Genomic DNA, 24,052 nt, shown 5'->3' on the forward strand with positions numbered 1-24,052 from the left:
AGGCCGCTCGGGGAGACGTATCCCGCGGATCGCACGCCTTCTCGGGAAGGTCCACAGGCTCTCCGATACAATTATTGGCAGAGCACTTTGAAAACGAGCAGCAGAGTCCTCCCAGATATATGTAAATATTATGTCCGGATCCAATAAGAGAGATATGCAAGTGCGCGCGCACGTAGCATAACCAACCAGCTGTGCCGTATGAATCCCGGTTAACGGGGTGACGTCCTGCGTCCAACCCAAACTGTTAATGCATAATGCGTTGGAATATATAAGCGTCTACCTATGTAGCAGTTTGAAAACGTCTGTATGACACAACAGGGTATACTTACGTCGCGTAATTAGCTCGTTGAAATGGGAAAAGTTCCTTTCTTTACACGCAAGAGGGAACGTAATGCAAAGGATCGCAAACGCCGTGCTGTGCAGCGTGGAGAGAAGGTGGACAGTCGGCATGCCGGACAAAAGGAGGCCACTGGCGCCACCACAACAATGCCTGTACGCGGACAGACTGGTCACTTTGTTCCAAACGTAGTCGTGGGCGATGATGAGGCTGATTGGCCTGATCCGCAGCCCGCGCACGTTTCCGATGATGCATCTGACGACCCGACATTCTTAGGAGCATTGTCTTCCGACAGCGATGAGGAGGAGCGGGCGCCATCATCACCGTCTCCTCTTCCCTACAGCGGGGCCCTGTCGTCGGCATACCTGCGGGACTTCGGAACGTCAGCCGACTTTAGACAGGCTATGCTGTCGTCCCAGAGCAGGCAAGTGGCGGATGCTGTTGAATGTACATCACGTCAACGCCCTACCTGCGGCAATCTCGGCAGATCAGCAGGACAGCCTTGCCCTGTGACCGTCCTTCTCTGGGACCAAGCCGTTAGTCTGAATGTGCCTACCTGGTGGTGCCCAACATGTAGGGCATCATACGGCATCAGGCCTACAGCGGTGGACTGTATCCCGGACACACAGTTTTCAATGGATATCCGCCTGCGGAAAGATGGGACGCACGTGTTGTGGTGGCATCAGACGTTGCTGCAGCTCTTTGACACCCTGGCCTTTGCGACACGGCACATGAGTGCCGACCGGTTTTGTGCCGGGCTGGTGGCGAACTGGGAGCAGAATGGTTGCTGTAAACGCCATGCCATCTACGTTACGGAAGCGCTTTCGACAAGCCCTGATGGCGTACCACTACCTCCGGGGCCTTGTCGACGATTTCCCTGAGTCTCTAAATGGCTGGCCGTCAGGAGCTTTAAACGGATGCCCATGCTGTGGCGATGCGGTCTGCAATCAAGGTCCGAGGTCTGAAGCTGTGGAGGCAGACGACGGTGCTGCGGGCGGGTCGGGTGGAGAGCAGCTGGCGCCGCCGGGGACCGATGCCAGCGGCCACCTTCGCACAGCCGATGGTGCGGGGGCAGCAGCTGTGGAGGCAGTCGAGGAGGCATGGGGCCTTAACCTGACTGGCGGAGTTGAGGATGCTGGACAGGGACCTCAGCTTCTTCACTCAGTGCACTCCGATGCAAACTTCAAAATAAACCTCCTGGGCCATCGGTACGGCAAGTCGTACCCCCAGCTGCCCCGGCGACGCTTCTTCGTGGAGAACAAGAGGGTATTAGGCGTTCTGGAAGACGCTAAGGCATCACAGCCTATCGACGCAACTACCTGCTCGAAGTTTGACGCGGACAAGGTTCTTGCAGGAGAATCGAAAAGGGTAAGGGACAGTGGTGGGCGGGAAAATTGTGTCGATTGGAAATCAACGAAGGTTGTGTTCCTGATGCCCTTTCAGGACCTGATCACAGCCCTGGGTGTTGCTCTGTGCCATCACGGAGTGCTCTTTCGCCTCATCAACCTCTTCACAGGTGAACGCCACGCGTACTGCACTTGCACATTGCAGTCCTTGCTGTACGCCCAAACCGCTATCCAGTTCATGTGGTATGATATTGGCTGCCGCTGGGGCCATTCGTACACAAAGTGGCTGGGGGGTCAGGAGGATCAAAGCGTGAAGGAGCGCGGCATGAACATGATGTGCCTTATCCCGCCATGGCACAAATACGCGCACAGCTATTCGTGCCAGAAGGCTTTTGGGCATGTGAGAATGGAAGGGGTGGACCGTGGCACCGGGGAGCCAGCGGAGGTCTGGAACAGTGTAGTGGGTGCGCTCGGTAGTGTCACCCAGTACATGAAGCCAGATAACCGTGAGTCGCATATCGAATGGACTGGGCGCTGCAGGTACAATCACCGAGTGATTGCAGACATGCCGTTTCGCTTGTGGAGGATGAAGATGCGGGCGAAAGGTGCCGTACAGGCGGCTCAGAGCCGGAATGACAGCCTGGAAGGAGCTCTCGCAGAGGCAAGGGGCAAGTCGAAGATAGAGGTAAGAATCTCTTGCATGAACATTGATCTTGCAGGAAAGTCGAAGTTGAGGTTCTATTTCAGGTGCAAGACCGGGTAAGGCATCTGCAGCAAGAGGAGTACGTACGGTGTCGACGGCAGCAGCAGCAGCAGCAGCAGCAGGGACAGCAGCACGAACAGCACCGACAGCAGGATAGGGAGGGCGAGTACATCAGACGCCGCCTGGCCTTGGAGAAGTTGCAGCGGTCGGAATCCATGGATGATGATGCCGATGTTGTCTCCCTGGGGCTGCTGTTCCCAGGTGCCGATTCGACGTCTATCCGTCAGCGGCCTGCGCTGATCCGCTCCCTTCAGGTGCAACTCGAGGAGGTGGAGATGGAGCACAACATTGCACCCGCCGACTGGGTGCAGGGGTCGCAATCCTTTGTGTCGGCCCTGACCAAGCTGGCCAAGACGGAGGTACAGAAGCTCCTCCGCCACCTCAAATTGTTGAGGGTGAACTGGAGTTTGAAGTCGAGTCCATTCTGCTTCACAAGGAAGTGGAAGAAGGACGTCGACAAAAGCGTTTCTATCTGATGCGTTGGAAAGGTCAGAATTTAATTCGTGGGAACCCTAGACCAACTGCGGCAATTTGTTGCGCGACTACTGCTGTGTGATCAAGAAGCGTTCGCGCTTCAATGCTTTTCTCAACCACTGGTCTGTCACCAGCGTGGTTCCGGAATCCCTGCTTTCTCCTCGCGTGTGGCGGTGAAGACAAGATTGGCTGGCTGTCGGGACTACTCCAGCCATTTAGGGGGTGAATAATGACATAACGTGCAAGAGCAGTAACATATCTCTGAATAGTCCTCGTAGCTTCATCAAAGGGCTTCATGTGTGTGTGTGTGTTTGTGTGTTTTGTGTGTGTTTTGTGTGTGTGTGTGTGCGTGTGCGTGTGCGTGCGTGTATGTGTGTGTGCGTGTGTGTGTGTGTGCGTGTGTGTGCGTGTGTGGATTTCCCACGCTTCGAGCACATGAAGGACGCTATGAAGTGGGAACCTGAACGCCTGGGAAGGATGCTGGAACGTATATGGTCCCACCGCAACTCTATCGTTCCCTTTGGTCGCTAGTATCCTTCATCACTTGTTTCGTTTGAAGTGCGAGGTAGGATGGTGCTTATAGGCGATCTGGCAGCCCTTGAGCCCTCGGCTCGTATTGGGGTGGTTTGCAGGTACGGGGAACGCACCCACGACCATGTAACAATAACACAAGGAGCAAAGCGAACTGATGAGTTGTGCTCGTGTAACAAACTCCACACTACAAAACGTTCGTCGTCTTGCACCTGGTTTGTGCCTTGGTGGCCGAAAGGCCGACTTCTTCGCCTGGTTTGCTTCGGGTAATCCTGGATGCGTTCACAACAGCCTGAGCCAAAAGCCTGAGCCTTGTTGTCCGAAAAGACAAACACGGCACTACAAGCAACATAAACGTGCTCCTCTCCCGGCCGCAGCAGTGGTGGGTGCATAGCCGCGCTCGATGGTTTGCATGAATATGGCGGATACATTGCCAGTGGAGGTGTCCTTTAGGTAGTCTAATGTGGGGGAGGTGGGTGTGGGGACCACCTGGGACGACGCTGAACCTCAGCGATTATAGCGACATGGAAAACATTTAATCCTTATATGTGCGGTAGCTACTAGGTAACGTAGATTAATGTGTTGTAGGGAGATTCCAGCTACCAAATCGATAGCGCCGCACACGCGGCGTAAGAGCCAAGCTAAACTGACAAATCGTGAAAAGAAGATGACATATGTACGACAAAGTGTTTGCTGCTTGAAAAGTGGGTCCTAAGCCGGCAGAACAGCGGTGCAGATCGGCCGTTGCGATGATGCCGTGCGAAATCTTGCTGCCGCCGCCGAGGGTTAGACGTTACTCGGCCTGCAAGCTTGATGTCGAGGCGCTGATGGACACCCGTAGGGCACGTGTCAAGGACGACTGGGTGAATGACAGGCTGGCTGTGGACCCTAGAGTCTTCGTGACGGACGGTAGGAAGCCCGGCGTGAAGATGTGCCGGCATAAGCACTGGATGGGGCTGCTGAAGCCGTACGCGGGTTATATCCCCCCGGCGCATCATCGTGCCCTACTCCGTTTCCGTTTGTGTGTCTCCGACTTGGCGGTTAACAGTGAGAGCAACAGGGCTAGGGAGCATCGCGTGTGCGCTGTGTGTCGTAGCAACGAAGCTATTGAGGATGAGAAACATTTTTGGTAGAATGCCCGGCGATTGTGTTTGCGCGACAGAAGCTCTGGGACTTCGGTGTGCCCGTCAACGCGGATATCCTCAAACCTCCCAATAATTAAATTCCATTATGATGTGCAATATGGATATATTCTTCGCTGACTGATTACAGCAACACTCGACGTACTTAAATTAGTACAGTCGTCACTGTTTCCGTACGACAGGTGGATCGACGGCACAAGGCTTCCAATAGCACTGACACGTAGTTGAGCGATGTTTCGATACTGTTATTGCCGCCTAACAACATACGGTAGTATGCCTATGGAAAAGGCCAGTTTGTGACGGGAAGGACGAGTAACACTATCATAGCCTAAACATCGATGCACTTGGATGCCTCTAAGGAAGCCTCAAAACGATTCCAGCACTTCCCTCACAAGCAGCGGGGGAGGATCTACGATCGATCCATGTTGCCGAGCGGCGTTCACGTCAGCTGTTGCAGCCGCTCTCAAGGAGCTTCAAAGCAATAAAGCATCACCAGCCAATGATTTGGGCCAGCGTGCCTACGAAAAGCTGCAATATGACCTCCCGGTGAGCATGACAGCTTCTCCCTGGCGCCTAAGACCGCATTTGCCTTATGCTTATGCCGCAGCTCATTTCGCTGGAGGAGCTTGAGGGGCTTACGGAAACCCTAAGGTATGGCGTGGGAAGTTACGCAATTCTCTGTAGTTAAGTGCCGTCCCACGTGTCCGGGTGATCGCCCCCTTTTGATCCATAGTTGCTCCAGAATCAACTAGATGCGCGCTCCCCCCGCAGGTTGGCTGCACCACCCATGTTCCCCTGCAACCTAGGGCAGCGTTGCAGCTCAAAGCATGTCAGCCGCTATTTCCCATCACCGCAAAGCTGCTCGAAAATGTGGTCGCTGGAGCTCGCGCGCCTGTTCCCCGGGGCCCACCGTCCTCTGTGCCTGCGCAGCAACAGTCAGAGTCTCAGAAGCCGTCCTCAGCGCCCGGCACGGGTTTCGGAGCTGCCGGAACCGCCCCGCCACCCGACCCAACACTGTCTGCGCCAGCGACAGCAGCTTTGGAGCCCTCCCTCTCAACCACCAGCCTCGGGAGCTGTTGAACCCAGACCGCCAGCGCCCCTGAGGCGCTTTCAGAGCATTATGTGCCGTCATTTTTGTGCAGCTGTTTTCCCACTCCCTGGCGGTTTCGGAGCAGGACACATGGGCCTTGCTTTACGGCATTGAATCGGGCCAGGCTGAGGACGATGATAATACGACAGCCTGCGGACGGGCCGGTCAAGCAGCGGAGAATGGTGCTGCAGAGGTAGCAGGCGACGAACTGAGCACGCTGCATTTCAGCACTCTCACCAGCTGTACGGACCCTGCATGCGAACTGCGTAGCCAGACAATGTGACTTGGCCATAGGCACGCCTGCAGGGGCAGTTATGTAAGTCTTGGTGAACACGTTCGTTTTCGCAATATTAGCAGGGGTATTCTCCAGTAGAAGTGTCATTCTTCTCGTCAACGGGCCATTCCCACTTTGAGCTTGCCATCTGCAGGGACTGCGGAAATCTAAAGGAACTGGCACAGCCCGGCTAACGTAGCCGATCCGCGCACTTTGGTGCGGCTTGTTCATCAACAACGGACGCTTGATATTAACCAGGCCTTGGGGCCCTCTTCCGCCTGCACTGCAGGTTCGCAGCACTCAGTCGGCTCGCCTCGGGGCTACCGGCCCCGACCACAGCAGAACCAGCCTTCCTCCGCGCTGTCTGACCACCCAAGCGCTGAGGCCATCAAATCGCAGGCCCCGTCTTCATCCTCGCACCCCTACGCTGGTCCACCTTCAGAACGGCAATCTGAACCCCGGGGTCCCACCGATAGTCTAATGAGGCCCTTTACGCTAACGGAGCCTCACCAAGCCCAGCACCAAGCCATCTTGACCACATACCGCTGCGTCACGTCGCCAACGCGCATTGAACTCCCCACGCATGACCATAGGCAAACCAAGCCGCGCACGTCTGGACCCGGGGACCAGCCGTGTGCCCCGGCAGCCCCGCCGGCACCTCCGGAGCGGGCCATCCATAGCGAACTTAACGGAACGGCAGGGAGGCAGCTCCCACCGACTGTGCCCCCAGCTGACGCTAATGATTTGGACAGTGGCCTAAGCCGTCTTAGCAATATGGGGCCGGAGGCATCCCGCAACCCGCTGCCTCCCCTCGAGAGCCAACATCCCCAAGCAGAAAAGGGTCGCCAGGCCAGCAGCAGCTTAGCTCACCCTCGTCGCGTCCTGGAAGCAGGCTGCATGAACTCATTGCCGGAAATTACGCGTTGTCCGAGATTCAGCAATGGACTATGGGCGCGGCGTCATCGCAGCAGCCATCGCAGTCTCCGCAGGGGGCCAGCGGTCCCATCGCGGCGCCATCCCCAGGAGTTTCGTGGCCGCACGATGACGAGTTTCAATTGCTGCTCAAGCTAGCAGAGGCTGCTAGCGGCAGCCGTGAGGCATGGCTGAACAATAACGGGGCCCCAGCGGCAGCTGCAGCGGCTCCTTTCCCAGCAGCTCTGCAGCGACATCTAGTCCCTAGCCGGAATGATGCCGTGGGCGCGGCAACAGAGCGACCACCATGGCGAGGCTTTTCCTTGCCCGAGCTTCAATCAAATCAGCAGGGTCTGTCACGCGGCGGACAACTCTGGGCTGAACGCTCACCCGGGCGCAATCCATACCCAAGAAGGAACTCCCTCCCGCACTCGCCCTTTGGAGAACGCGATGCGTATGCTGCGGCTGCTGCTGCACGTGAAGGCAGCTGCCGCGTCCCTTCGCCGGTTCCCCCGCAGCGGCTGGAAAGCGCTTTCCAGTCCACGCAGACGCAACCAGATGAAGGCAGCGGTCGCTCCGGCGTCAGCGTGCCCGACAATGTGGGGTTATCGAGCCTGCGGAGTCGGCTTTCCGCGTGGCAATCCCAGTGGGCCCCACTAAACAGCACTGCAGCTGCGTCGGGCGTTGCTCCGGCTGGCGCTGGGATAGGCAACGGCAGCGGCTCCCTGAGAGAGGTGCTCGAGCAGCTTCTGGCGCAGCACCAGGAGACCGTGCAGCAGGTGAGTGGGGCCTCTTTATGGCTGGCTTCGAGCCGCGCCATCTGCAGCTTAGAAGGTTGCCTTTTGGGGTCTGTACGGCATGAAACGACAAACCGTGCTAGCCGATGGGGTAGGGGATGGGTTGGATGAAGTGCAGAGCGAGCAATGCACTCCTACCGAGTCTCTGGCGGTTTTTATGGCTGTGCTCCCCATCATGATCCAGTTAAGGGTAGGTTAATGGTTGCGTGAACAACTGAACACCACAGCCACCATTGCGCTGTCGTTTTGCTACTGGTAATCGCCCATACGTTATCCTCAACACCAATACATCATTCTTCGATTTATAGGGGCCTTGCTGCTCTATCCATTAACAATATCTCTGCCCAACAGTATTATACTAAATTTGCGCTTCCCTAAATGCCTGCAGGTCTCGTTTGAAGCCGCCATGTCAAATACCACCTCAGTTCTCTGCACCAGCCGCAGCTTTATTCAATGGTGGCCCCTTTGAAATGCGGGCGTACCACAGCGACGCCGCATCCCTGCCGTTCTACCCTCGAGAACGCCAGCCGCCACCGCCATTACTGCGTCCTCCCCCTTCCCAGGCGCATGTGCGCTTCATCCCTGATACGCAGCAACCTGGGCCCCTCGCCTCCCACGGCAGCGGCACCAGCAGCGTATCTCTATCTCATGCCTTTGGCGAGGAGCTTGGAGGCGGCAATAGCAAGGAAGAGCAACCCGGACGGATGTCCGGACGCCAGACTGTATCCACGTTAGGCAGCTCACGCTACCAGCCTTCCGATGCCACCGGGGATCACCGCAGCTCGCCCAGGACCGCGAGGGGGGAGCTGGAAGGCGAGTACCTAGCCCAGTTGCTTCAGCGCGCACAGTTCGAGACGGAAGCAGAGGTCCTTGGCGTGAGCCCACAATCGGGTTCCAGTACCAGCAGGGCTGGCCCAGACGCGGCTGCTGTCTTGGCCCGGCTAGCAGAGCAGGAGCAGGCCACACAGGGTCCCGGTTCCCGAGGCAGGGCGAGACCAGATGCAGTGGGCTTGGCGGCGGGCGGCAAGCCTTCAGTTGCCGTGGACGACTGGGCCCACCAACCCGTGCCGAGTTCAAGGGCAGCAGCCGCAGGGGCTGGTGACGGGGACACCATACGCCGCGGCGGTGGCGGTGTTGCTGCTGGCGGAGCTGCTATTCGCAACATTCATGTTGGCGTTGCTGATGCTGGTCGCGATAGTGAGTGTGGCTGTGCCGGGAACCATGCAGGCAACACACCGCCGTCTCCAACCCAAGTTCTTTGGCCACCTGCGCCAGCATCCTCGTCATTACGTGACATGCGTAATATGAATGCGGCATTGCTGCGGCAGCTGGCCGAGAGTACCCGGCTACAGATGCAGATGCAGAAGGCGCTGGATGCCGCAATGGAGCAGCTCATCGCCTTCCATGCCAAGGAACAGCAGCAGCGCCGTGAGATGAACAGCTGCCAAGGCTCGCCAGGCCGCCAGCCTAAGTCGCAGCTTGCGGTGCTTCAGGGCCCCACGTCTCCACGCTCGGCCTCCCCGCCGCGCCAAGCATCGCCACTGCTGGTACGGCACTCCTCTCCCTCGCAGCGCCTTTCTGCACGCGTGGGTGCCCCGTCGGCTGATCCCGCCGAAGGTTCCTTACCGTCCGTGCCCTTCTCCCCGCAGCGGCAGTCCTCCCCACTGCCGCAGCACCAAGCATCACCTACTCATCAGCGTGGTACAGCTCGGAGTGGTGGAGCTCTAGCCGAGCCCGCAGCGCCCGCCTTGCTGTCTGGCGCCGTCTCCTCCCCGCTGCGCCGAGGTGAGCACAAGAACGGGGGGGAGCAACAACACGCACGCAGAGCCGCCTCACCGGCACCCGGTGGTGCTGTACAACATTATACGGACATGTCCCGCCGCATGGGTGTGACTTCGAGGTCCAAGGGCAGGACGGCGGAGGCGGCACGGCCATCTGCCTCGGCGTTTGCTGAGAATGGCGGCGTTGCGGCGGGCGACCGCGATGGGGCTTTAGCAAATGGTGCGGGCGGCGCAGGTGCAGTCATTGGCACCGGCGCGCCCACGGGTGACGACGCCTCAACTGCTGCGGCCTTGCGGGCCCTGCTGCACCAGCACCACTTGCGGTGGCGGGCCAAGAAAGCCAAGCTCAAGGAGCAGGCGCAGGTACACGAAAAGCATCCGGCACTTTGAAGTGAGGATCTGATTAAAGCATGAGAAAGGAAAGCAGCTGGTGGGCTTCTCCGAGAGTGGCCATTAATTATGCGGTCCTTAGGGCCCATCCTTAAGTATCCTGCTTATGAGTGTTGGGTTCAACCAGCCCATTGGTATCGCTGCGCCCTACTCAATCCCCCGCAGGCATGGCAGTATACGGCCTGGCGGTACACGACCGCGTGGAAGAAGGCGCGACTACTGGTGCGACTGCAGGTGCGACTACTGGACAACTTGCACTGCACACCATTGTGCAGAGAAGTAGGTAACATCATGTTTTCCGTGTCCATTATCCGACTTCGCGTTTGTCCTCCATGCTCTGCTGACGCTGCACATTCTAACGCGTTCCTTCTTGACACCTCAGGCTATGGTTGCGGCTCAGGAGGGTGCTGCAGCTGGGGCAGGGTCCGCCATGCACGACGATTTGCCGAGCTACCAACACAACGGCCCACTGCCACAACAGGGTAGTCCTGTGCCACGAGATTTTCGACCACTAGCGGCTGAGCCCGTATCACATCCTCCTGCCGGTGTATCCGGACGGCAGGTCGAACATGGGCACAGTGAGGTTCGCAAGCTCAGTGAGCCGGCCGTCCTAGCCGGGATTGCAGCTGCACTGCAGCGTCGGGACCCCTCACCTGCAGTTGCTGCCGGACAGCGGCCCAGCGCCTACCCGACACACTGCCGGGTAGGCTTTGTGGGAGCTACTGCCTTCACAGGCAGAGCCGATGATTTGGCACCAAGCATCAGGGGCCCAGGAAGCAAAGCGATTAGCGCCATGCGTGACGCGGCACGGATGAGCCCACCAAGGTTGCGGCCCCCTCCACATCGGAAGTGTGTGCCGGCAGCTGGGGGCGACGGGCTGCAGGAGGATCAGGACGACATGCTTCGAGCACCTGATAAATATTGCGGTGACAAGGTCATTGGCATTAAATCTCGCGTGAAGCACCCAACATTAGACGGTGCGGCTGGTGGCCCTCCACCCGGGCCGACCCTGTGGAGTGACATGGGGGTGGATTCAGGGCGAGACCAGGCTTCTCGTGGCCACAGGACTGCTCGTCGGCCTGATGGCGGCGACGCTACTGCACCAACGGAGCGCGTAGAGGTAGCAGCGCACTGGCCCGCGACGTTGCGTGCTGACGGAAGGTACGGGCAGTAGCTTTCCTGTTCCACCATGCACGACTTCCAGCTACATGTCTTCTAACCACACATGTGCTGCACTCCGATCTCTTGGAACGCGCGTCCCCCAACTGAAAACTCTTCAGGTCATTATTACTCGTCAAAACTTACACTCGTTATTATCTGCTGCTATGCCATGCAGGTCTCGCAGCACCAGTCCCATAGCCCGACCGCCCTGGAGGGACGCCGGCTGCACCAGTCCTACGGGCATTAGAATAAATAGGTCCGGACTACCCCGTGACATGACCGGCCAACTGGAAACGATCTGGGTCTTCCTTGTTTCCCCCGGAGCCTACGCAACGCCCACTCCAGCCACCCCAACCTCCAGCAGTGCCTTACCGCGACCCAGACGGTTGGTGGCATTATCCTGAGGGGTGGCTCGATATTCATCAGCCGCGACTCCCGCGCATGCTGGTACGAAACGCACATGTGAGGTCGCAGCGCCACCATCACCGATACGCAGACAGTCAAGGCAACCAGGCACCCGGCGGGTGATGAAAGCCGTCCATCTTAAATATAACCTTTAACATTGCGCATTGAAGCAGCACTGCATCACACCGCTGAAAACCGCCTCAGCAAGGTCATTCATAAGCTGTGGAGCGCCCAACGGCGAGTACTCGCAAATTGCACACTTAACTGTAACTGTTTTTCCTGCACTTTTTCCGCCCTTCGAGTCCCGTGATAGAATCCGGTCCCGGCAAACTCTTCAACTCCAACTGCTGCGACGCAAGCCGCCAAATCCTTCAGCCATCCATTGTGCACATAGCCAAACAAAATGTCTTGGCTGCATTTAGCATACAACAACTGTGAACTGGCAAAAGCGAGGCGATAACCCCGTGCAATAGAATAGGACACTCTGGCTCGCAACACCCGCCTGGGATGGGGCCTCAGCAGCTGCTTCTTCCGCTGCCGCTGCCGCCACACTCACATCTGGACGGCGAACTCGAAGCCGCGGCTCTTGTTTGTGGGGTGCACCAGGCAGCAGATGCCGACAAGAACGGGACTCTATTCATGGCGGCAGAGCCTCCGGAATGCGGAAACGGGCCGCCGGCAGACCAGCAGTAACAACAGCCGCCTCAGGAAGTTTATGAGGAGACGCAGGCGGCGGCGGAGGATGGCGACGATTTTGTGTTCGAAGACCTGGAGGCGCCAAGTGGGTGGCGGTGCAGGCGGGGAAAAGGATGTGGCGGTAGCGGTGACCGCGGTTTCGTGGGGAGCATGCCTACTGGGTTGGGCCTTCATCATTGTGCCGTGTTGAGATTCCATCACATCATTTCATGAGGGAGGTTTCCAGAGCTGCCAGTTGTTGCCGCGCGCGCATACCTGCTAGTGGTAATAGATTGTCAGCCCATCATCATGCAATTGCGTCGCTGTCGACCTATAGCCACAGCCAGCGCCTGGACGGTTCATTTCTCTCTTATTTACATCTACATCGCCATCTTCTAGCTTACAACTGCATTCATCGACGGCGCGCACTAAACATGATGTAAAACCCAAACCCAAATCGACACAACCCAACGCCCAGGTAGCAGCTCGTCAGGTGGCGCTACCGCAGTAGCAGCAACAGCACACGCGGACGCCTCTGCCCCCGGCGGAGACCGGGCGATCCCGGGCCCGCCCGGACCTTCCTTACTGCCGCCGTACTCCTGGACGGCGCTGCGCGCGCGGCTGTTACGGCTGGCGGGGCATGTATCCTATGCCTTGCTGGACGACCCGGAGCTGTGGCGCGACGGCACGCTCCTTCAGGGGGTGTTTCAGTTGCTGCAGGCGTTGGGCGCGCACCGGCATTCCCTGGAGCTGCAGCCGCTGCTGCACGCCTATGTGGGCCTTGTGGCGGACCGAATTGCGGCGGAGCCGTCGGAGCTGGCCTCCCTGGACAACCTGTGGGACGCCGTCGGGCTGCAGTGCGTTGCTTCGCTGCCTCAAGTAAGGGCTTTACCACTTCGACCCTTGTATAGCAGTCCTAGAGGCACACGTGCATGCCTTTGCAGGGCGCCTCGGGCTGCCATTGCGCATCTTTGAAACGCATGGCCTCGACCAATATCTTGGCCTAGCAGGGCAGGGCATGGGATGGCGTGTCTATGGCTTAGCTTAGCGTGGCATGGGGCTGAGCGTGAGGTTGGTTGGGAGTATCCACGCTTCGGATTGGGTCTTAGCGTTGGCATCTCCCTTACCTGGGGACATGTCCTCAATCTCTCCCCAACTTGGTGCGCTCCAACGCTGGTGTGATCTGGTCCTCCAAGTACGACATTCATCCGCCACTGGTGTGGGTGCGACCAGGTCGACCGACAACGACCTGTCGGGGCGGCTCGTCGAGGCCAGGGACTTCTGATGGCTGAGGCCACCACCTGCCTGTCCCTCGTGGTGACGCTGGCGGGCCAACTAACAGCCGCCTCGGCCAAGCTGCGGCTCTGGCAGCAAGTCCACAAGCACATGTTGCCCCTTCTGGAGCGTTGTCTAGGCGAGCTGGTGAGGACGATGGGGCCAGGACCTGGGAAAATCGCAACGGCAAAGGCACAGGTGCAGACGGAGGCGGCAGTGGTGATACAGCAGCAGCAGCAGCAGCAGACGGCCAGGTTAACGGGGCCGGGTCCGGAGGAGGTGGCTGCCATTGTGCTGGTGTGCCAGGTGGGTCCAAGTTTCCGTTATGCGGACCCACAGGCCGCAAACCACTTTGGAAAAAATCTTATCTCCTCACCAGTCCGCACCACTCCTCCTTTACTGGCCCCCCTTAACCACCGGACAACCTCAGGTGCTAGACTTCTACGTTCAGCAGCGCCCCGGCAATGCGGACCTGGCGGCGGCACTCAAGGGTACGGGCGTGTTGGCCTCCTTGGAGGTGTTCTTTGCGGCGGCGGGGGCCCTGCCGGAGACGGAGCCTCTCCGGTCCGCGGCGCTGTGCTGTGCGGCCAGCAGCCGGGAGCTGCACTGCTGGATGCTGGCGGTGCCAGGGGTGGCCCAGGCGCTCGCAGGTGGGTGGTTGACTGGAGGGGACCGGGGTGGGAGCTAGGAGAGTACCCGCTTCGTGGCTCGGGAGCATACCAACCGGCAAGTGATCTCGCCCAGGGAGCACTTGACAGACAAGTTGGATGAACGGGTGTGGGCGGCTGTGTATCTGATTGTGTGTGGGCGATCAGGGCGTAAGGACGGGGGCTTAGGTGCGAGTCAGGCGGAGGGGGGAGGTGGCAGGGGCAGCATGTGTCCGTAGAAGTTGTGTAGGGTGCGCTGTGTGATGGCACTGAGCTCGTATGGTGGCGCATGACCCAGTAGTCACTGTCACTGGACGAAGCCATGGGAACCAAGATAGCCTCCACGGACTGCTGCGGGCAACGGCCTGGTCCCCTGTGCCGATTGGATCGGCTTCCCATCTTCATGACTACTTGGAAAGCAGTACCGACCGTGACGCACCACCGGGTTAAGCAGCAGCAGCAATTCCATCAGCAGTAGTGGCTGCTGCTTGCATATGTCCCCCTTTTTCCTCCCTCCCCCTTCTCTCGCTCCGACACCGGGATTTGCTGTTTGGGTCCTCCTCCCCGGTACATTCCCCAGGTCCAGACTTTCAGGAAGTGCGCCCTCATGAGGCGCATGGGGCGATCTGGGAGATGCTGGGGAGCGCCGGATCCAGTCCTCTGGCCCTGAGCATCCTTTCAGGCGGTGCGGCGCCAGAGAAGGCCTATCGCATGCATGCACTGCTGCAGCTGCTAGCCAAGGCGGTAGCGTGCGGTGGTGGCCGCGGTGGCGCGTTGTGGGGCCTGGCTGTAGAGGCCGCGATGCGGGAGCTGTTCGCGACACTGCGGCAGGAGCAGGCGGGCGGGGGTGCTGCGTCGTCGCCGGTGGCGGCGGTGGAGGTGTCGGGGAGGCCATCGGGGGGGTGGGGTGGAGCGCAACGGGGCGGTAAAGGCTGGGTCCAAAAGCGAGGAAGCGGGTGATGGTCAGGGAGTGAGGCAAGAGGAGGAGGCGGGTGATGACGAAGGTGATGAAGATGACGCGAAGTTGCATATGCTGGACCCGGGGACCCTACAGCGGCGGCGTGCTAAGCAGCTGCATCCGGTCTGCTGGCGTTTTTTGAAGCAGCTTCTGACGGCGAGCGGGGAATCGCGCTGTAAAACAGATTGAGGCTGGGCATAGGTGACTGATACTGAACCCTCCTACTCGAGCGCTGGAGGTGTCGCGCGGTTTATGCTTTTGCTGGTAACCGCCACCGGTAACGGACACTGTAACCGCATCTGCATGCTTGGCCAGTTTTGAACTTGCTTGAATCACTATAGGTTATATGATTAATTCATATGCATAATAGATAGCTCGGCAAAGTCGAAATGGCGTCCTCTGTGACTAACGACGGATACACTCCTCTTGCGACGCGCAGCAGCTTACGCAGGCCAGGAAGTCGGACTGTTACAGGGACAGCTAATTCCGTCCGTTTTTTGGGGATTATTCATGATGATTCGGAAGATGGTGACCATACCTCGGGAATTGGCCCTACTCGGGGCAGAAGCTCTATTGCAATCAAACAAGCGATATTCAATAAGTACTTTAACGAGTTTACATCGTACCCGTTGCTGCTATACACTTCGTCTCCAGGAGATGCTTGGACGGCGTTATCGACGACACATGTTCCGTCTGAGTTTGAGTCCCCAGGGCCACGGTGGACCATCAGCAGGCATTTTCCCGTCGCTAGACGAACCTTAAGTAAAGATATTACCCTCATGACAACGTACTGTCTACTCCGGTAGAACCTCGACCCACGGGGCCGGTGCCGCAGAGGGACGATGCGTACGGGAGCGGACCTCTGCACACCGCAACCAAGCCTGTCACGGCGGACGGAAACTTCACCAGCCACCCCCATGCATTTGAATCACTCCTATCAAAATCATGGACCAGCAAGGAGGTTCAGTACGTGCAGGTGCGAGTTTCAAACCCCCACTCCTGTCTTCAGGACTTTCTGCCCCTTGCAGTTGTGCGGGGTCCACAGCTGTTCGGGGGCAACAGCCGGCGCGACGATCATATCAGCCCCATATGTCTATTTATTGATGTGTAGAGCCGCTGGTTCTGGGTCAATTTCTGCTCTTAAGGTCACTGCTACTGCAGCTGCGCTCATACTCCATGACATGGTAAATCCATTTTTAAGCCACCAAAAAAAGCCATTTTGCTTCCAGGCCATTACGCCGCTTGTAAGCCCATCCAGACCCGCATGTGGCATCTCGTCCAAACCTGCGTCCCTTCTGATAAACCCCTCCCTCCTTTCTCTCCGTGCGCCTCTCCCCACTCCTCTTCTTCCGGGCCCTCAGCGCCACGGCTATTTCCACCGCCTCGTTCCGCAACTCGGGGTAGAGAGACTGCAAGGTCCCGCGGCCCTGCTCCTGGCCCGTTGTGCGCAGCTACACCCGCCGATGCTGCTGCCGCTGGTCCAGCGCTTGTGTGCCGTACTACCTGTCCTCATTAACAGTCCCCGTCGGGATGTCCGCCAGGTACTGGTCTACTGGGCTAATTGCATGTTCCTCGAAGGGAAAACGTCTTCGTGTCGTGACACGTGGCGTCCTAAAAATGGGGGGATGGAAGGGTCGTCCTAAGGATACCCCTACCGGAAATAATCAAGGTGGCATTAGAGCATTCCTGACAAGGCCGGACATCAAGGGTTTGTTATCGCAGGTCATTGTTTCAAGGGATCTGGGGCCCCGGAGGACCCACCCTCAGTGCCTCACGGTTACGGAATAGTTTACCTGCAGCAGTCTGACAACCCTGCGGCGGTCAAAGCGAAATGGACCCCCCAGACCACATCCCGCCCCCCAAGCGCCATAGCTTCATAAGGCCCCCAACAGACCTGGGACCCCAAAAGGACATGGGAGTCAGGACCTCCGGTAATCTGAACATGCCCTCCTCGCACTTCGCAACCGCCAACCACCAAAACACGCACGCATACGGATGTTGTTGCCCCCCAGGGGGGTCTCTGTCTGTTGGGTATGGCCTGGCGAGCAGCCGCCGGCGGCTCCCACTCCCAGCTTCAGACCATGTCCCCGGCTGATGGAGCTACTAGCTGAGCGTATGGAGCAGGACAAGGAGGAGAAGGAGCAGGGGGGCTGCTTCGACGTGCTGTGGGCGATGCGGGAGGTGGCGGCAGATGCGGGGGGGTTAGCCGCCCTGGAGCGATGTGGTGCATTGCAGGCCGCGTGCAGAGCGCTGAAGCGCCTTGTTGCTGCTGCTGCTGCTGCTGCTCAAGGCGACGGCGAGGGCGGGGGCGGCGGGGGCCCGGTTGGGGTAAGGGGCCCATTACCTGAGCGGACTGGTGCTGGTGCTGGTGCCCCGGCAGGAATGGAGGAAGCGGCGAAGAGGGGCTCCAAGCGGGCGGGCGTTACGGAGGGCGGAGCGGTGGTGGAGCTCGCGGCGGAGGGAGTACTGCTGGCAGGTGCACGGTGCGGGTGGGGTGGGGTGGAGTGGGGTGGGGTGGGGTGGGTATGTAAGTGCGGGGATGCGTGGGTTGAGATATGGCGGCCGTTATTATCCGGTTGTGGTTGTCGTACCTGGATCCGGATCGTTTGTTCCTGAACCCCTCCAGGCCACCTCACCTCACCTTTTTGCTCAACTTCCTCACGGAGAGCTGCTAGCTGACACACATGCACACACATTCCGTGTGTATGTGCGTATGTATATGTGAGCAGAGTGTCTCGCGGCCTGCAGCTCCGTACATTCCGCGGCGTTGCTGATCTGTGACGGCCAGAAGGTGCCCAGCCAGTGGCCTAATCCGGAGCAAAGCCGGGTTCCGGAGCGCCTCATCAAGCTACTGCTGCTACTGCCACTCGACACGGCCGGAGAGGGGGCACAGCGCCAGTATGTGGAGGGAGAGGGCAACGGGGCAAAGGAGCGGGACGACGGCTCGGCGGTGTCAGGGGGCGGCGGCGCCGCCACCGCTGCTGTCGCTGGGGGTGGACGTGGTGGTTGTGGTGCTGCTGCGCAAGGGGGCCCGGCGGCCGACGGGCAGAGGGCCAATGCGCCAGTGGCGGCTTTGAAGCCGCCTAAGGGCAGCTGCTGCAGTGAGGACGGAGGGTATTCGGCGACGTTTGAGCTTGATGGTGGTGATGGTGATGTGGGAGCTATTGGGGTAACAGAGGTGGAGGAGGCTGGCGATGTGGGGAAGGAGGCTGGTGTGGCTGGCAGTCAGGAACATGGGAGCGGCTGCGAGGGTGACGAGGGTGACGGCGGCGGCGGCGACACGGGAGCGGGTGCGGGAGGACAGGGGCAGGTGCGCTGCTTGCTGGCGGACATCGCACATGCCGCTTTCCATATATTCGTTACATTTCCAGAACACCTTTTCTTCCTTCTGCTCCTCCCCCTCCCCCTCCCCCTCAATCGTTCTTCAATCGTGTGTGGTTCGTCTTTCCCCCTCCCCCTCCTGTACACTATTTAGCATCGTCCGACACCAATCCATAGCATGCACAGGTACGTGACAGCGGTCGTAGCCGCCAGAGCTGGGTCCCATTACGAGAGGTTGAGGCTCTCGGAGAAGCAGCACCACTTTCGTTTGAGGGTTTTTACCTTGAGCAGGAGCTGGCTCGGGGTGTTGCAAATCACCAATGAAACACAGGTCCAGTGGCGCGTGTGAAGGGGACGTGCGACACGGCCTGTTCGCTGCCGCCGCCTCCGTACGGCATGATTCCGTACATGCAGGTGGAGGATGTACGAGTCACGCAGGTGCGTAAGGCTCAGCGCCAGCTGCAGGACGCTCTGCTCCGGAGCCTGTACGGCATTGCATCCAGCGGTCATTGCCAGAAGCCGGAGCAGGTAACGTTCCACTGTGAGAGCTGTGAAGTTGCGTTTTGACCTTTCTTTGGCAACAAATACATCCCAGGTTCACAGATTCAGGACGTCCCCACGGACTTCCTCTTTCTTTGTTGTTTTGTTTTGTCTTGTTTCCATCGTGTTCATGTCGCCATCAGGAACAGTTCACCCTGGCCGCTTCCTGCGCCGCCGCCTACCTGCTGTGGCTGCTGGCGTCAGGGGACTTCAGTACCTCAGAGACCTCCCAACTCAACATCATGCGGACCAGAATGGCGAAAGATGCGCCCGCGCAAGACGAGCGCGGCCACCATGCCGCCGCTGACGCAGGCGTCAACGGCGGTAGCCGGTACGACACCAAGGGCTTCGGTGACTGCGTGTCGGCCGCTGGTACGACGTGCCGCTGCCGCCACCGCCAAAGCCAGCCGTGCATGGAAAGACGCATGACGATGGTGGCGGTGGCGGTCGGGCCGGCGGCGAAGGTAGCGCCGGTGGCGGTGGCAGCGGCAGCGGCGGCCGTGGTGGCGGCAGGGCGGTACAAACGGACAGCGGCAGCGGCGGCGGCACTGGGGACCCCCTCGGCAACACTCAGGACATGGACTCGAGCAACATAATCGACAGCCGTGTGGAGCTGACGGTGCGTTGTGTTGGTCGTACCGCCGTACCGCCGTGCTGCCATAGGCCGTGTCTTGAGCCCATTTCTATGGCCAGAGAGGAGAGGAAAGCTTCCGGTCGCCGGGTAACGCACGCACCTCATCACGCACGGGGAGTTTTCGTGGCTGCGCTTGCGGGATCCATTCTCAGAGTCGGTCGTTATGGCAGCCTTCGTGTATGGTCTTTTCTGGTCCGGTCGGCTTTCTGACCTCCTACTCCTCCGCCTCCTCATCTCCTCCTGTTCCTCGCAGGGCAAGAAGCAGCTCATGCAGGCGATTGTGGCTGCTGGCTCTGCCTTGCTGCAGCAGCAGCAGCAGCAGCAGGGGGCAGAAGTAGATACAGGACCTGCGGGTTCCGCTGTCGTCGCCACGGCAGCAGTGTTGGCCCCTACAGAACCACGGAAGGGCACACACGGCGGACAAATGGATCACGCACCGCCGCCTTCTGACGGCAGCGGCACTGTGGCAGATTCGGGTTGCACACCGATAGGCGCCCCGGACGGGTCGAGAGGTAGCGGGGGGTCTACTGGCGGCGGCGGCAGCCGTGTCGGGGGCAGCGCGGTCCACATGCCTCCACGGGTGGCGACACGTCCGCCGCCGCTCGTGCTGCCCCTCTTGGACATCGGGGGGGCGCCCCGCAGACCGCCGCCGCCGCCACTGGTACCGTCAGTGGCTGAATGCCGTACGTTCTGTTCGGCAGGTTCGGGTGTCGACGGCGCCGACAGCAGTGCAGGTCCAGGAGCTGCAGACCTGCTGCATGGGAGTGCTGGTGGCAGTGACGCTCAGCGCCGGCGGATGCAAGGCCATTTGTGGTCAGCCGGGGCTTATGCCGTACATCGCGTCACTACTGGAGCTGCCAGATGTTGATGACGGCGCGCCGCCCCCGCGCTCGACAGCTGCCGCTCTGAGTGGAAGTGGGCAGGAGCTAAGGTGAGCCGCCGCCACGGTACCGAGTGCGGTGGTTTCGAGGGTTTTAGGGTTTTGAGGGTTTTACGCGTGGAGGTTTTACGATTTTAGTTTTAATGAAAGTTTGGGCCAGAGGCACTCGGGATGGGAAATGAATGGAGGGAGAAGGGCAAGGAAGGGTACCGACTTCCGGAGTCATGTCGGCATGTCGGGGGTATGTGTCGACATTTGTTGCTGAAAGCTGGTAAGGTGTCCATTGCCGTACACCGCCTTCCGCCTCCCTGTTGTACAGGTGTTAACTTATTAAAGCCAACTCTTCCCTTCTCTTCTTCCATGTTTTGCTGGCGCCCTCCCCTCTCAGGCTGCAGCTGCTGGCTCTGCTGACCAACCTCAGCCTACATGGTGAGGGCGCCGCCGCCATCGCCGCCACAGCCTCTAGCACCACCTCAAGGCCGCTGGCTGAGGGGCTGTACGGCACTGCGGAGAGGTCAGTACGACAGCTATCGGATAGCACCTCGAGCTGGAGGCTGGGGGTGCAACTGCTGGAGGTGGGTCACGGCCCGGGGGAGGCGATGGAGGGTGTTGTTGTTGCGGGAGGGGAGTTGTTGTGAGGTTGGGGAAATCGGGGGGGGGGGTCGGGTTGGCCTATGGGTTAGGAGGACTTGGCCTCCAAAGCTTTTTGGTGATGTGGTGCAAGTTATGGAAGGAGGTCTACGAGCAGAAGCCGTCGTGCTCATACCACTGGCGGCTGGGGCCGAGGTAATACCACTGCTGCTTATCACCCGTATTCCCGACCCACATCGCAGTTGTTTGGTAAAATATAACCTTCAACAGGAACGTAACACGCCAAAGTAGTACACCCCGAAACAAACACTCCTCCACAGTCATGTTTCATCGTGATGACCAACTTGCATCGGGCCCGTGTGGAGCTCGGCCTGCCGCCGGATCCGACCACTGGTGAGCCGAGAGACAGCTTCCGGCTGGCGGTCGAGACGCTTCGCGCGCCGTTGTCCAGCAACGCCGGCACGGCGGACCGCGCCCGCGTCCGTGCCACCGCAGCATGCATGCTTGACTCCGCCATCACGGTGTACGAGGGTGTGGGACGAACACTTGCCCGGCCGCAAAAATTGCGTTCTCGCGGCGGCAGCTGCGGCGGCGCCGCTGCCAAGGGTACGGCGGCCCGGGGGGCTGCCGCTGAAGAGGAGAAGGCGGTGCTGTCGGAGCTCGTTTGGCTGCTGGCCGCCAGGGGGGGTTGTTGCGGTGGCGGCGGCACCGCTGCTGTTGTGGCGGTGGCAGCGGAGCGTGCCGCTGTCGATGCTGCCAGTGCACTGTGGCAGCTGATGGCCAGCGGCACGGTGCATCCGGAGGTATTGTTTTGTGATCTGGAGGCGCACCTGGTGTCGGTTCTTGGGAGCCCCAAGGCGGCGGCGGGGGACTCAGAGCGCCCGGCGGTGCTGCACCTGGCAGTGCTCGGACTAGTGTCATGCCTGGCACGCTGTACGGCAGTCGCGCGGCGGCTGTGGACATCACCGCTGCTGCCGGCGGTGATGAAGGCGCACGGTCTGGCGCGGCGGCGCTGTGCTGACGGTGGCACGGAGGCGTGGACGCCTGTGGTGGAGTGCGTGCGGGGTGTATGCCAGACGTTGTGTCGTGCGTGCCACACTGTGGATCGTGGTTTTGTAGTGGGGCCGGACAAGCGGGTGGATAAGTGGGGCCTTACGGAGCGGTTGTTGGTTGAGGTCAGATGCACGTTGCAGTACGATGAACATGAAGACACGATTATGCTCGTAGCCAAGAAGGAGGAGGAGGTGGCTGGGGCTGGAGGCCGACTGGCTGAGTACGACGATTAGTAATAATGCCTCCACTGGTTGTTTTGCGGGTGGAGAGAAGAGATGTGCGGAGTGGATCTTGTCTTGCATGCTGTACAGCATACATGGTATATACATACGACAAGGCTGCTTAGAACGGTCAGTGTCTGACGACTATTATCTTGTGTCTGTAGAGGGAGCAGCGTTGGACTGTTCCGTGTTTCATAAACATTTTGTTGAGTCATGGAGCCGTTTTCCTGTGGGGAGGCCCTGCCGTACAGGTTCGTCCATCTTCTTATGGGCCTTAAGGGCTGAGCAAGCCAACGTAACAGACGTTTCACGTTACCTGAGCAAAGTGAGCTGTCCATCAAGCACTGCTGCTCGACATCTGACTATGTGCTTTATAACCACGTGCCGCAGGGACAGGCTGAATCCTATGTTGTTAATACCTTATGTTATCATTTCTGTTGAAGCTGTGAATGCGGACGGATCATTGGTACTGCTGCCCGCATAACCATAACACCTTAAAGCCCCTCATAGTTGTGTTAGCTTTGTTGCGGGATTGTGTGTTGGGAAGGTTTCCCGGCTGGGAGAAAGCCTTCCCGCCTAGAGTAGCTAACCGACACCGCAGCGACCGCCTCGGCATAAGTACTGTACTGCTGACCGAGATGCATTCATTATTTCCACCCGGTGGTATTGACGATGTGGACGTTTTATTTTTTGCTTTGGAGGGAGCCGCTAGCCAGAGAGCCAGGGCTGTCGTACTGGCTTGCTGCTGCCTTTTGTGTGCTGTCGTGCTGCACCAATGCTGCTGCACGTGTGAGGTGCGCGAAATTCCACCATGGTCTGTCTTAACTACCATGAGGAGGCCTGGGACAATGTGCCACCGAGCATTCGTTTCATTTCAGACCTTGGGCTGAGGGTATCACTAATTGTTAACCAGGAAACATTCTTGCCATTCTGGCCAGCATGGGCGCGTTAGCCCCTGAGGGCCAACAGGGGGACAGGATGGGAGCATTTCCTCCTCCCTGCTCAATTGCATGCAGGCCCTGGGTGCTGGCACCCTCTCCTTGCCACAATTTCGAGGATGAAATTCTTGTTTCCTTCTCCCAACTTTTTACTGGTGTAGTTTGGACATTTTTATAAGCAGTATGTTGCCGTGTCTGTCGATCAAACAGCAGTTATTTGGATGGCGTGACCCCATGTTACTACCGACGCAGACAGCATTGTTGCAGGGCGGCGACGGCTGCTCAACCGTATGCAATACCGGCCGTATGCACCGTTTACGTGTTGCAGGCGACACCCATGTTGCAAGCCGCCACCGGTTCGAGCCGCACTTACATGGAGCTAGGAGCTGCAAGTTGGCTAGGTATTCAGACAATGATTCGGGACACGGTGGCCAAGGTTGTCATAAGCGTGTGCGAATTCGTTCAGATAGTTCGAGGATTGAACAAGAAAGAGGATGGAGGGACGGCCATTTTGTAGCAAAGCGGAAACATGGTTTGTCCTGTAAGCTTTCGAATATATATACTGAAATTACTTTGCGCTTAGTTACATGGCAGCCGTACTAGCGACCACTCCAGGGGATCCTAACCTCGATTAGGATTTAGCAACCCCAAGCCCCGCCATAATGATCACTATCATTTACACAAGGCGAGTTTTCTTAACTGCTCTCTCAGCCAAAAAACATGAAGTCTCTGGACGAGCAAATCGTAGAAGTGTCGGGGAAGGTCGCGGCGGAGCCTAATAACGAAGGCTTACGCGAGCACCTGAAGACGCTGTGTGAAGACGATCAACAACAACGCGAGGAACGCGAGGAAGCTCGACGACAACGCGAGGAAGCTCGACGACAACGCGAGGAAGCTCGACGACAACGCGATATGT

The 24,052-nt window shown here is 58.9% G+C and overlaps 1 protein-coding gene across 1 annotated transcript; it reads left to right on the forward strand.

Moving 5' to 3' along the window:
- Positions 1–1,117: 1,117 nt before the first annotated feature.
- VOLCADRAFT_106641 (uncharacterized protein) lies at positions 1,118–22,210 on the forward strand (the record flags this gene model as incomplete). Its single annotated transcript, XM_002955010.1, has 29 exons — positions 1,118–1,718; positions 1,854–2,189; positions 2,648–2,805; positions 3,829–3,833; positions 4,992–5,139; positions 5,201–5,244; positions 6,850–7,049; positions 7,353–7,648; positions 8,230–8,863; positions 8,894–9,213; positions 9,316–9,810; positions 10,003–10,071; positions 10,220–10,998; positions 11,174–11,361; positions 12,557–12,957; positions 13,312–13,659; positions 13,784–14,003; positions 14,581–14,902; positions 16,971–17,434; positions 17,688–18,268; positions 18,694–18,807; positions 19,132–19,191; positions 19,394–19,438; positions 19,707–20,114; positions 20,155–20,384; positions 20,722–20,762; positions 20,793–20,908; positions 21,245–21,317; positions 21,420–22,210. 29 exons carry the CDS (start codon positions 1,118–1,120, stop codon positions 22,208–22,210), a joined length of 8,487 nt encoding a protein of 2,828 aa, XP_002955056.1.
- Positions 22,211–24,052: the final 1,842 nt, after the last annotated feature.

This window comes from Volvox carteri, assembly GCF_000143455.1.
Source record: "Volvox carteri f. nagariensis unplaced genomic scaffold VOLCAscaffold_48, whole genome shotgun sequence".
NCBI lineage: Eukaryota > Viridiplantae > Chlorophyta > Chlorophyceae > Chlamydomonadales > Volvocaceae > Volvox > Volvox carteri.